At 31.4% G+C, this 14,200-nt stretch overlaps 1 protein-coding gene across 1 annotated transcript in view; it reads right to left on the bottom strand.

Moving 5' to 3' along the window:
- The window catches only part of LOC149943420 (cytochrome P450 2J6-like), a 42,120-nt gene that overhangs the window by 20,226 nt on the left and 7,694 nt on the right, over positions 1 to 14,200 (bottom strand). Inside the window, exon 3 of the mRNA XM_090175154.1 lies at positions 8,355 to 8,461. Within this exon, the coding sequence (XP_090031280.1) occupies positions 8,355 to 8,461 (107 nt within the window). The remainder of the gene's footprint in view (positions 1 to 8,354; positions 8,462 to 14,200) is intronic.

Genomic DNA, 14,200 nt, shown 5'->3' with positions numbered 1-14,200 from the left:
TGAAATGTTGCCTCCCCGCTTCAGCTGTGGATCCGTTTTCTCTCCCACTAAAGAGCTTATGAACTCATTCTTAGCCATTGGCTGAACTATTCCAGGGCAACATTTCAACAAGTTGGACGAGTGTAAAGACATTTTATAAAATCAACTATTGCGGAGATATCTTTGGGGGTCGTGTCGAGAAATTAATTCCACTAGGGACCATTCTTCCGAGGAGAGGTATATTTTGGCTTGCCAACTTGTTATTCCAAATATGCAAACTTTACTTAAATGATAGCGGTTTTTTTTCATTTGACCGATTTTTCGGCGTTTAGATACACTGTACCCTACTCAGGGGCGGACTGACCCGGTAGGCAGGTGCAAACATGGGCAAAAGATGCGATTGCTTAGAAGTAAATAATCACGTTCAAAAAGTAAGCCAAAAAAAGTTCGTGTACGTTTGCTCAATAAAAAAGCAAGCTAAGAAACAATATTTTTGTTGTTTGTTTGCTGAGCGTATTACACATCGATTTCTTAAAATAACACAAAATCAACTAAAAAGGATTTATCAGCGAGCGAGCTAAATCTATGCTACACAAATCCCGCTCTCTCCTCGTTCGCCCTCTCTTAAGTGAATCTAAACGGGGAGATAACGCGATGACGGGTAGCCGCTCTCGGCGCAGAGAGAACGCGCCCGAAAACCTCACCGTCGCGTTCGCATTGAGCTGATTTTTTATTGAACGAGGGGGCCTTCTCTTTCGCTTCCATCTTTCCAATGAAATTCAGTTTTCAAAATAAAGCGTTTTATTTGACCTCGACCTTGACACGGTGCACGAAAACAATTTCGAGATTTGACGGTTAATGGGCCATCTACTTGGGGTTTTCGGAATTAATTTTTTTTCTTTTTACGATAGTATTAACCTTTAAAATTTCCTAGAAGAACATTTCATATAGTTTCGAAATCGAACTTGAAAAGGTGCACGAATAAAAATTAGGTTTGTCGATTAAAGCGCCATCTACTGGGATTTGTAGAGAGAAATTGCTTTTGGGGTGCTGTTATGTCAACCCCCTGAGAGGAGAACGGTACTGCAACTTCTACCTCCAATATCGGAACTTCTTGCCAGTTCTTTTATTTAATTTGGAAACCTATTGTTCAATTAAGTTGTGGTTAAAAAGGCTTAACCTAACTCAATTGGGCAGGCAGTTTTAAAAAAATAGGTTAGGATAATTTTTCAACACCCTATATTTAAATAAATTGTTGACTAAGATTATTGGAAATATGATGAAGGTACTTATTTGTTGCCTAACATTAAATACACATTTAGCTTCAACATTTATAAATAAAACTTAAATTATATATTTAATTGATTGTTTCACCGCAAGTAAAAATTCAAAAATACGGATCATTAAGTAAGAAACATAGTGTGATTATACTGCACTATTTTAACAATAATATATGAATAAAGTTAAAATATTGTGAACTTTGTTAGATTAAATTATTTTCATTAAGAATCGTAGAATAGTAATAGGCTTGGTGATAAAAATATTTTGAATATGGTTAATTTGATTAAACAAACGCTTTGTTTTAAAATCTGAATTTCATTGGAAAGATGGAAGCGAAAGAGGAGACCCCATCGTTCAATAAAAAATCAGCTGCATGCGAACTTGATGCGAACGCGACGGTGAGGTTTTCGGACAAGTTCGTTCTCTGCGCCGAGAGCGATTGCAGCGAGCAAAAGCCCTCTTCGTTCGCGACCAAGGGGGGCGCATCTCTGGAACTCGTTTTTTGAGAGAAAGTCGAAAGGAATAGAGAGAGGTATATTTCTCTCTGACCAGTGACGTCACTGGTCAGATTTCAAAAGAGCTATTTTCGGGGTGGCTACGTCTGTTCTTATTAGAGTCTGTCCTTCAATATAAGCGGTTTTTTGCTTTTATACTAATCTTAGCCCTGCCCGAGGTTCTTATAGGTAAAGCACTAAATGGCAAATGGCACAATTATTTTTGCCGTTTTCATCAAGATAGGTTTAATAATAATAGTATAAATATTTATTAATAATCAAATAACATAACTTTATTATTTATGAAGTATTTTTATTTCCATAAATGCGATTGTGAATTAAGAAATTTTATTTATATTTTTAAATATTAAAATAGTAAACAAATACCAAAATGTGGCAAAACTTTCGATTTTAATGTCAGATTTTAACAAAAAACAAAAGCTAAAGCTAAATTTTAAAAACATTTAGTATATATAATGTAAAATATTAAATTTGAGGAACTTTTTGATTTTTGTTTTGGATGTATTTTGTTATTTTTTTCGCTTGCCTTCTGTTTTGAGCGTCGGTAGTAAATTTGGAATTTAAATAATTCATTCTTATAATAGTTCTCATTTTGACGTAAGTATAAATAATGTCTCGCGGGTAATTTAAAAGTTGGTCAGAAATTACATTTGTTAAAATATTTGTAACTCCCCTGTCTTTGCTTAGAGCAATATCTTTAGAAGTTTTTCCTTTATGGTATTTTGAAAACTCTAATTCTATAAATTTCGTATCCTTTAAAAATGTCTCGGAAGGAACTATTATACCATGATAACTGAGGTGTTCAACCCATGTATAGTGCCTTTTCTTTTACGAACCTTGGTTCGCGACAGACTCGTTCGTCGCGCCGTAAGCGCCTACTCGTTATCGCGGCCTCTCTACGTTTAGAGAAAGCTCGCTCACTGAAGAGAGAGCGAACGAGGAGAGAGCGGGATTCGTTTAGATTAGATTTAGGTTGCTCACATAGAGATCCGTCGGTTCAACTCACCGTCTTTAATAACTCTATTTCCTAATGTTGCTACAATGTTCACTCGATAAATAACATTAGGGTTAAAATTTTAGTTCAAAAGCTGAATTGTTTGTTTAATATCTTTTGAAATACTTCAGCGATTTTAAATCTGTAAAGATATTTGGATTCGGTGCAACAAGGCGCGTATAATGCAACCCTTGTAGAAGCGTTCCTGGGGAGTTATGAGAAGTGGACTTCGAGGGGTGTGACCACTTCCGGTTTCATTTTGGCGCAATATTCGTTACCGCAAATATATTTAAAGATTTGTATGCTCACGATGTTGTTTTTTCCAAAAAGCTATCACTGAAATTTCTAGCTTGAACTACACAAAAATGGTAACAAAAACTAAACGGCCCGGAACTTTTGTCCGGGACTGTACCTTCCCCCGAGGAAACGTTTCTGAGAGAAACACTGAGCATTATTAACGTTTGTAGCGCAAGAGTCAGACTCAATGGCAGACAGGCGCCTTTTTCGTGAAGTGGGTACTGTAGGCTTGCGGCACCCCAAAAATAACTTTTCAAGCGGTCCCAAGTCGAACTAAAGGGTAATTTTGGTCGAGGCCCCGTGAGATAACGCTCACCAGCCCACCAGCCCAATCCACCCCTGGTCAGACTTTAAAAGAAACACCTACTCTTAACATGACGGACATCGTCGTTTGCCGTGATGAATGTAGTTTCAAGGGAATAGAACCTCCAACGCGTTCTTTATGGAAGACCCCATCAGTTACCGGTATTCCCTTCACAATCAGCGATTATCAGCGCCGCAAGTGTGAAAAGCCATGGGAGGCAGCGGACAATATTGGAACCCTCGGAGGGCGACAGAAATACAGAGGTTATATTCCCTTTAATTAGTATTTCGCATAAATGTGTCGGTACTATTAATACGGAAAGTATGGTGACTACCGCTGAGTTCAGTGTTTCTCCATCTTTCCGCTAGTATCCTATCATAAAGGAAGAAGCAGACGATGATATGACGTAGGGGAAGTAAGGTCGGCGCTAGGGCATGGCGACTAAGGCGACCGCTTAGAGCGCCGCACTCAGCAGCACTTATAAATCTTTTTTTCGATAATTCACTGTAGTCCGCCATTTTGTTTTAAACCTGGTAGCCCTGCTAACTTATCGACCATAATGTCGTTCCACGATAGAATATCCCTTTGTAATTTTCGTCCGTCCATCCGTTAACACGAGGTACATTTGAAAGCAAGTGTCGGCTCTAGGTGAAGTAGTTCTTTTTTCAACAGATGTCGCTAGCGTCGAAATCAAAACAAGATGCTGAAGCTACATTTTGACTCAAAAGGCGGGACATAAAAGTATGCTTCGCGTGGATTGGCTCGTTTGTAAATTTGTCAATAACTTCAATTATAGTAATTCTTTACAATATATTTTATATGGGATATATAATTTAGGTTAAAGTTCACTAAGCAGAGTAAAAGTGGTCTAAATATAATACTCCATAATGGCTCTCTGTCGACGTTATTGTTTCGCTATTTTCAATTTTAGCTTCCGTTCCCATTAATAGATGGCTCCACGCTCTCCACGAAAGTCATTTTTTTCGAAGATTCGGATAGATTCATGGCCATCTCTAATAACAGGGGCCTTTTCATAATACAGGTGGCAATGATAGAGCCGACAGTTGCTTGAAATAATTTATGTTGTATGGTTGGTGTCTAAGGCCTGGGGCCGACACCACCTTGTGAATTTTGAAAACAAAAAACCTATATTTTGTCTGAGATTCCCAACTAAATCCAAGCTCTAAACATGGATAATTACATAGAAATAAGCAATGAGGTAGAATAAATAAAGAACCAAACAAATCTGGGATTCGCGGGACACGTTTTATTTGAGTAAGATAATTAGGCTTAAGTTTCAACTCTATCGAATCGTGTTGGCGCCATCTGTTTTTAGCCGTAGGAAAGATAACTGTCGTCTGCTTTATTGATCTTGGCGGAAATTTTGAACGCAATACTTGTTTTGATAGTTCTAAGATATGTACACTTTTAAAATTTGGTAGACCTTAAATATTTTTGGTTTTAAAAGTAAAATAACTTTTGCAATGGGTAGAAAATGTTCTGTCAAAAGTTTTGTAAATACTGGGAGAAATAAAAAAGTTTCTTGGCATAAGTAAGAAACTGAAAAATTGATAAGATCATAGATGTTTCAGTTATTAAATGTTCTGTTTTGAAGATTTCCTATTAATCGGTCGGATTTGTTAAAAGAATGGCTTGAAGCTATCGGTAATTTTAACTGGACTCCTGATCCAAATGACGTGATTTGTGGTGACCATTTTTTGGAATCGGATTATCGTTAAATTAAGATTACTATATACAACCGCGGTTCCAACTTTGCTTTTACCAGAGCAACACATAAAAAGAGGAATTGTATTTAACAAATTGACTAAATAAAATTAAAATAAGCTATTTAAATTTTAATTTAACAAATAATTTTAGAAAACCTAGTCACATTGACTTAAATGAACAATCTACCTCTTTCCTTGGTTGCGAAAAACATAGGCAAACAATTCAGACTTAAAAAGAAAACCAACAACAGATCCAATTTATGGAAATTGAAACTGATCAAGTACAATACACAGCTGGTGCATTAGAAGATACAAATATATGTATAGAGCTTGCAAATTATGAAATTCAAAATGTAAGTTATATAATATGAAAAAAAAATTAGCATAGTATTAAAATATTTTAAAATTAGGAAAAACAAAATGAGGTGACTGAAGAGACAGAAATTTATGAAGAAAAATATGCTAGAAAGCAAATTCCTTTAACCGAATTAGATCATGTTTTTTTAATGAACAGTCACTTTTTTTAAAAAATGCATTTCAATTTAGTATATTCAGAATTACAGTTTGTCCTACGAAAAAGGTGTTAAACTATTTTAAACTTTGGCAATGGCATTTTATTGGTAAAGAATATAATGCGAAGGGTGGTTTACAAAAGCATTCTTTCTTCAATACATTATGAATTTCACAGACTAGATTTTTCCAATCTGAAAGTAACCTATGACTATTTTTGCAGTCCCTAACAATACAATTTGAACCAGTCATCACGACATGATGTACCTTAAAAAAGATACAGCATATATTAAGCCTTGGAAAGATTTAAGTTGAGTTACTTTATATACTTACCAAAACTCTCATTCAGTTGATTATTATTTTTATTTAACTTTACAATTTGTAGCAATAAACGGTAATTTCCTCATTAGAAATTTAAAGATATAAACTAAACAGTTTACTTAACTTGATTATTGTAAAAAAAACAAGCGTGAACGGTTTTTTTTATTCAAAGAAGAAAGGGCTGAATTTGAGTCTGAGAAGACCGCGAGCCCGGCGAAGACACCATCTGATTAATCAAGGCGAGATATGTGTAACGGCCACGCCAACGGGGGGAGGGGTGGGGACACCCGTGGCGGATTACAGGAGTGAGCCACTACTCCCGGCTAAGCGTGAACGGTTACGGATTGAAATATTTTCCCTTTTTTTGTTTTTGAAGAAAATGAAGATTCACAAGGTGGTGTCGGTCCCAGACCTTAGACACCAACGAATTATTTTCCCTAAAATTACCTCGCTCGCGATTTTATCACTTAGTTTTTTCACTTCCAAGGCCAATCACAAAAATATGGACCAAAAAACTTGGCAGTGAAAATCCATAAAAATGGCCGCAGGAAAAAGATTTATAGGGAGTTAGAACTTAGAGGCTTTTCTTATTATCGGCTTCTGGTAAATTTGACTTAATACTTACATTTTAATATAATTTTTGCATCGTTTGCATACATTTTGATAAATTTATTTAAGAAAAAACGTTCTTATGAATTTTTATTTTATCTGTAGCAGGCGCTAGGTAATAGCCACCTTCACCTAGACTCGTTTCGGTCGTGAATACAATATCGTAATCTTGAACAAATAAACTAATGAACCAGAATCACAGACAAATACCCTTTTCTTCAAGTTGCATCGCACACCAGCACTCCTACTGAGAGAATCGCTAACATTTCCACCCAAACACAAAGCGTGTGCGTAAAAACGTTTGATGACGAGCTAAGTTTCCAAAGACGCTTGAAATAATAAAAGATATGCTCTTCTGCTGATACATGTTCGGTGAAAAGCAGAATTCATACTTGGTTTTCAGCAGACTTGGAATTAGCGGGAGTCTTGGGGCCAATGGCTCTTAATAAAAATCAGTGGGCTCTTAAAATAAATCATTCGAACGGGGGTTGCGGGCCACCGGGGCTCTCAATTTAATTAAAAAATATTTATTAAATATTTTACGGAAATTTCTGGAACATGATTTCATGGAAGAAGAAAGCTAAGGAATAGAATTGAGGCGCGCGATTCGCACCCCATGCGAGAACTCCGCCACCCCCAGGGGGGCGATTCTGTAAGAAATCGAATGGGAATTCGATCTCGATACCCTATACCATGTCGAGATCGACTTCGACAATTTGCATTGATTTATGCTTATTCGAAATCTTTACCGAATACCATTCGTCGAGATGTGTTCGAAATATAGTTTTCGATCGAAAATTGGATTTCGAATATTTACAGAATAGGCCCCCTGGTGGGAGAATTAGAGGTGTGAAAAAGGGGTTATCGTGGTAAAATATTTGTGACGTAGCATAGAAACTGTTTGGCGTAGTCCGTGTTGGCGCCCTCTTTCCATAGGAAAAAATATATTTTCAAAATTACAGTGATATTAAACACAGTACCTTCCCATTTTATAAACTTTATAGCTAAATTAGATTTAAAATCATCAGCAAAAACAGTTAAAATCTTGTCATTGTGGAGATGTTGTGGTTAAGAAAATAACGGGCGCAACCGCAACGGCCAAAAATATATTAGTTATCTAGATGGCCGCATCATGGTGCGATGAAGCTAGTATGCTGTCACATGTCAATTTTACCTCGATGCGATCCCCATATTTTCAACCCACCCCATTCACCCGTTTGTGGGAGTGGGCATCAAACCGTGGGTAGAACTTCGGTACTCAATTCTATTCCTTAGCTTTCTTCTTCCATGATGATTAATACGCCGTTTTTGAAACTATGTTTTCCTACCCTATACGAGAGCGGGATCTAGCGTTACAAATGATTAGGTGTGATATTATAATACACTTGCTTGTTTTAAAGTTAATAAATGTTATTTCCTATTTTCCCTACCTAATTTTAAATCCCCCCCCAATTCCCTCCCCCCCCCGCTTGGGCTAGTGGCTCTTAATAAAAATAAACTTAAGGGGGGTCGGGGGCTTAACATCGTTCGTGTATATTACACTCATTTTAAATAACGCCGTTCATTTAAATTTACAAATGTTTTTGTGAAATCTTTCCAATTTTGGACACAAGTGGTGCTGCTTTAAAAGAACGAAGCCAACCAACTAAATTAGGGTCCAATCATCTATCTGTGTAATAGTGTTCTTGAAATTATTTTGGAAAAAAAGGTCGCGACGCGACGCAACAATGGGGGATGAAAAATGCGTTTTGGTTTGTAACATTTATATCATCATGTCAATACTGGAAGGTTTTGGAACGGTAGGTTTCGATACTAACTCGTGAAAGACTTGTCAGGATTTTGCATGATCTCCTGAAGGTAGAAGTCCATGAAATCTTTGTTGTAGCCCTCTTGGTATTCCTTTTCGTGTTTTTCCAATTCTTTTCTACAAATCACGCCAAAGAAAATGTGTTGTGTTAAGAAATAAGACCCGATAGCTATATCGCGTGTGCAACTAACAAGGAGACATCCCGAGGTGTTTCTCCCAGATTTGTTTCAAACTTGGGTCTAAGTAGACCTTCGTGTACTTTGAATGCTCTAAAAGGGAAAAGGTTCAATGGCCATTCGTTTTGCTATGGCAACCAAAAATGTTTTCACAACTCAAGTTTAAACTTTGTCTACGTAAAATAACATGGGAAAATCACGGATTGACATTTTAAAAAAATTAAAAAAATAAAATTTTGGCAAAACAATTTGTTAAAATTGACAAAATTGGGTAAAATCGATAAAAATGGGTAGAATCAATAAAATTTCAGTAAAATCGATAAAAATGGGTAGAATCAATAAAATTTCAGTAAAATCGATAAAAATGGGTAGAATCAATAAAATTTCAGTAAAATCGATAAAAATGGGTAGAATCAATAAAATTTCAGTAAAATCGATAAAAATGGGTAGAATCAATAAAATTTCAGTAAAATCGATAAAAATGGGTAGAATCAATAAAATTTCAGTAAAATCGATAAAAATGGGTAGAATCAATAAAATTTCAGTAAAATCGATAAAAATGGGTAGAATCAATAAAATTTCAGTAAAATCGATAAAAATGGGTAGAATCAATAAAATTTCAGTAAAATCGATAAAAATGGGTAGAATCAATAAAATTTCAGTAAAATCGATAAAAATGGGTAGAATCAATAAAATTTCAGTAAAATCGATAAAAATGGGTAGAATCAATAAAATTTCAGTAAAATCGATAAAAATGGGTAGAATCAATAAAATTTCAGTAAAATCGATAAAAATGGGTAGAATCAATAAAATTTCAGTAAAATCGATAAAAATGGGTAGAATCAATAAAATTTCAGTAAAATCGATAAAAATGGGTAGAATCAATAAAATTTCAGTAAAATCGATAAAAATGGGTAGAATCAATAAAATTTCAGTAAAATCGATAAAAATGGGTAGAATCAATAAAATTTCAGTAAAATCGATAAAAATGGGTAGAATCAATAAAATTTCAGTAAAATCGATAAAAATGGGTAGAATCAATAAAATTTCAGTAAAATCGATAAAAATGGGTAGAATCAATAAAATTTCAGTAAAATCGATAAAAATGGGTAGAATCAATAAAATTTCAGTAAAATCGATAAAAATGGGTAGAATCAATAAAATTTCAGTAAAATCGATAAAAATGGGTAGAATCAATAAAATTTCAGTAAAATCGATAAAAATGGGTAGAATCAATAAAATTTCAGTAAAATCGAAAAAAATGGGTAGAATCAATAAAATTTCAGTAAAATCGATAAAAATGGGTAGAATCAATAAAATTTCAGTAAAATCGATAAAAATGGGTAGAATCAATAAAATTTCAGTAAAATCGAAAAAAATGGGTAGAATCAATAAAATTTCAGTAAAATCGATAAAAATGGGTAGAATCAATAAAATTTCAGTAAAATCGATAAAAATGGGTAGAATCAATAAAATTTCAGTAAAATCGATAAAAATGGGTAGAATCAATAAAATTTCAGTAAAATCGATAAAAATGGGTAGAATCAATAAAATTTCAGTAAAATCGATAAAAATGGGTAGAATCAATAAAATTTCAGTAAAATCGATAAAAATGGGTAGAATCAATAAAATTTCAGTAAAATCGATAAAAATGGGTAGAATCAATAAAATTTCAGTAAAATCGATAAAAATGGGTAGAATCAATAAAATTTCAGTAAAATCGATAAAAATGGGTAGAATCAATAAAATTTCAGTAAAATCGATAAAAATGGGTAGAATCAATAAAATTTCAGTAAAATCGATAAAAATGGGTAGAATCAATAAAATTTCAGTAAAATCGATAAAAATGGGTAGAATCAATAAAATTTCAGTAAAATCGATAAAAATGGGTAGAATCAATAAAATTTCAGTAAAATCGATAAAAATGGGTAGAATCAATAAAATTTCAGTAAAATCGATAAAAATGGGTAGAATCAATAAAATTTCAGTAAAATCGATAAAAATGGGTAGAATCAATAAAATTTCAGTAAAATCGATAAAAATGGGTAGAATCAATAAAATTTCAGTAAAATCGATAAAAATGGGTAGAATCAATAAAATTTCAGTAAAATCGATAAAAATGGGTAGAATCAATAAAATTTCAGTAAAATCGATAAAAATGGGTAGAATCAATAAAATTTCAGTAAAATCGAAAAAAATGGGTAGAATCAATAAAATTTCAGTAAAATCGATAAAAATGGGTAGAATCAATAAAATTTCAGTAAAATCGATAAAAATGGGTAGAATCAATAAAATTTCAGTAAAATCGATAAAAATGGGTAGAATCAATAAAATTTCAGTAAAATCGATAAAAATGGGTAGAATCAATAAAATTTCAGTAAAATCGATAAAAATGGGTAGAATCAATAAAATTTCAGTAAAATCGATAAAAATGGGTAGAATCAATAAAATTTCAGTAAAATCGATAAAAATGGGTAGAATCAATAAAATTTCAGTAAAATCGATAAAAATGGGTAGAATCAATAAAATTTCAGTAAAATCGATAAAAATGGGTAGAATCAATAAAATTTCAGTAAAATCGATAAAAATGGGTAGAATCAATAAAATTTCAGTAAAATCGATAAAAATGGGTAGAATCAATAAAATTTCAGTAAAATCGATAAAAATGGGTAGAATCAATAAAATTTCAGTAAAATCGATAAAAATGGGTAGAATCAATAAAATTTCAGTAAAATCGATAAAAATGGGTAGAATCAATAAAATTTCAGTAAAATCGATAAAAATGGGTAGAATCAATAAAATTTCAGTAAAATCGATAAAAATGGGTAGAATCAATAAAATTTCAGTAAAATCGATAAAAATGGGTAGAATCAATAAAATTTCAGTAAAATCGATAAAAATGGGTAGAATCAATAAAATTTCAGTAAAATCGATAAAAATGGGTAGAATCAATAAAATTTCAGTAAAATCGATAAAAATGGGTAGAATCAATAAAATTTCAGTAAAATCGATAAAAATGGGTAGAATCAATAAAATTTCAGTAAAATCGATAAAAATGGGTAGAATCAATAAAATTTCAGTAAAATCGATAAAAATGGGTAGAATCAATAAAATTTCAGTAAAATCGATAAAAATGGGTAGAATCAATAAAATTTCAGTAAAATCGATAAAAATGGGTAGAATCAATAAAATTTCAGTAAAATCGATAAAAATGGGTAGAATCAATAAAATTTCAGTAAAATCGATAAAAATGGGTAGAATCAATAAAATTTCAGTAAAATCGATAAAAATGGGTAGAATCAATAAAATTTCAGTAAAATCGATAAAAATGGGTAGAATCAATAAAATTTCAGTAAAATCGATAAAAATGGGTAGAATCAATAAAATTTCAGTAAAATCGATAAAAATGGGTAGAATCAATAAAATTTCAGTAAAATCGATAAAAATGGGTAGAATCAATAAAATTTCAGTAAAATCGATAAAAATGGGTAGAATCAATAAAATTTCAGTAAAATCGAAAAAAATGGGTAGAATCAATAAAATTTCAGTAAAATCGATAAAAATGGGTAGAATCAATAAAATTTCAGTAAAATCGATAAAAATGGGTAGAATCAATAAAATTTCAGTAAAATCGATAAAAATGGGTAGAATCAATAAAATTTCAGTAAAATCGATAAAAATGGGTAGAATCAATAAAATTTCAGTAAAATCGAAAAAAATGGGTAGAATCAATAAAATTTCAGTAAAATCGATAAAAATGGGTAGAATCAATAAAATTTCAGTAAAATCGATAAAAATGGGTAGAATCAATAAAATTTCAGTAAAATCGATAAAAATGGGTAGAATCAATAAAATTTCAGTAAAATCGATAAAAATGGGTAGAATCAATAAAATTTCAGTAAAATCGATAAAAATGGGTAGAATCAATAAAATTTCAGTAAAATCGATAAAAATGGGTAGAATCAATAAAATTTCAGTAAAATCGATAAAAATGGGTAGAATCAATAAAATTTCAGTAAAATCGATAAAAATGGGTAGAATCAATAAAATTTCAGTAAAATCGATAAAAATGGGTAGAATCAATAAAATTTCAGTAAAATCGATAAAAATGGGTAGAATCAATAAAATTTCAGTAAAATCGATAAAAATGGGTAGAATCAATAAAATTTCAGTAAAATCGATAAAAATGGGTAGAATCAATAAAATTTCAGTAAAATCGATAAAAATGGGTAGAATCAATAAAATTTCAGTAAAATCGATAAAAATGGGTAGAATCAATAAAATTTCAGTAAAATCGATAAAAATGGGTAGAATCAATAAAATTTCAGTAAAATCGATAAAAATGGGTAGAATCAATAAAATTTCAGTAAAATCGATAAAAATGGGTAGAATCAATAAAATTTCAGTAAAATCGATAAAAATGGGTAGAATCAATAAAATTTCAGTAAAATCGAAAAAAATGGGTAGAATCAATAAAATTTCAGTAAAATCGATAAAAATGGGTAGAATCAATAAAATTTCAGTAAAATCGATAAAAATGGGTAGAATCAATAAAATTTCAGTAAAATCGATAAAAATGGGTAGAATCAATAAAATTTCAGTAAAATCGATAAAAATGGGTAGAATCAATAAAATTTCAGTAAAATCGATAAAAATGGGTAGAATCAATAAAATTTCAGTAAAATCGATAAAAATGGGTAGAATCAATAAAATTTCAGTAAAATCGATAAAAATGGGTAGAATCAATAAAATTTCAGTAAAATCGATAAAAATGGGTAGAATCAATAAAATTTCAGTAAAATCGATAAAAATGGGTAGAATCAATAAAATTTCAGTAAAATCGATAAAAATGGGTAGAATCAATAAAATTTCAGTAAAATCGATAAAAATGGGTAGAATCAATAAAATTTCAGTAAAATCGATAAAAATGGGTAGAATCAATAAAATTTCAGTAAAATCGATAAAAATGGGTAGAATCAATAAAATTTCAGTAAAATCGATAAAAATGGGTAGAATCAATAAAATTTCAGTAAAATCGATAAAAATGGGTAGAATCAATAAAATTTCAGTAAAATCGATAAAAATGGGTAGAATCAATAAAATTTCAGTAAAATCGATAAAAATGGGTAGAATCAATAAAATTTCAGTAAAATCGATAAAAATGGGTAGAATCAATAAAATTTCAGTAAAATCGATAAAAATGGGTAGAATCAATAAAATTTCAGTAAAATCGATAAAAATGGGTAGAATCAATAAAATTTCAGTAAAATCGATAAAAATGGGTAGAATCAATAAAATTTCAGTAAAATCGATAAAAATGGGTAGAATCAATAAAATTTCAGTAAAATCGATAAAAATGGGTAGAATCAATAAAATTTCAGTAAAATCGATAAAAATGGGTAGAATCAATAAAATTTCAGTAAAATCGATAAAAATGGGTAGAATCAATAAAATTTCAGTAAAATCGATAAAAATGGGTAGAATCAATAAAATTTCAGTAAAATCGATAAAAATGGGTAGAATCAATAAAATTTCAGTAAAATCGATAAAAATGGGTAGAATCAATAAAATTTCAGTAAAATCGATAAAAATGGGTAGAATCAATAAAATTTCAGTAAAATCGATAAAAATGGGTAGAATCAATAAAATTTCAGTAAAATCGATAAAAATGGGTAGAATC

The sequence above is a fragment of the Leiobunum rupestre genome, chromosome 5, assembly GCF_980474605.1.
Source record: "Leiobunum rupestre chromosome 5, qqLeiRupe1.1.hap1, whole genome shotgun sequence".
NCBI classification, from domain to species: Eukaryota; Metazoa; Arthropoda; class Arachnida; order Opiliones; family Sclerosomatidae; genus Leiobunum; species Leiobunum rupestre.
Note: the sequence above shows the minus strand (reverse complement) of the source record. Positions and strands in the feature narration are given on the sequence as shown.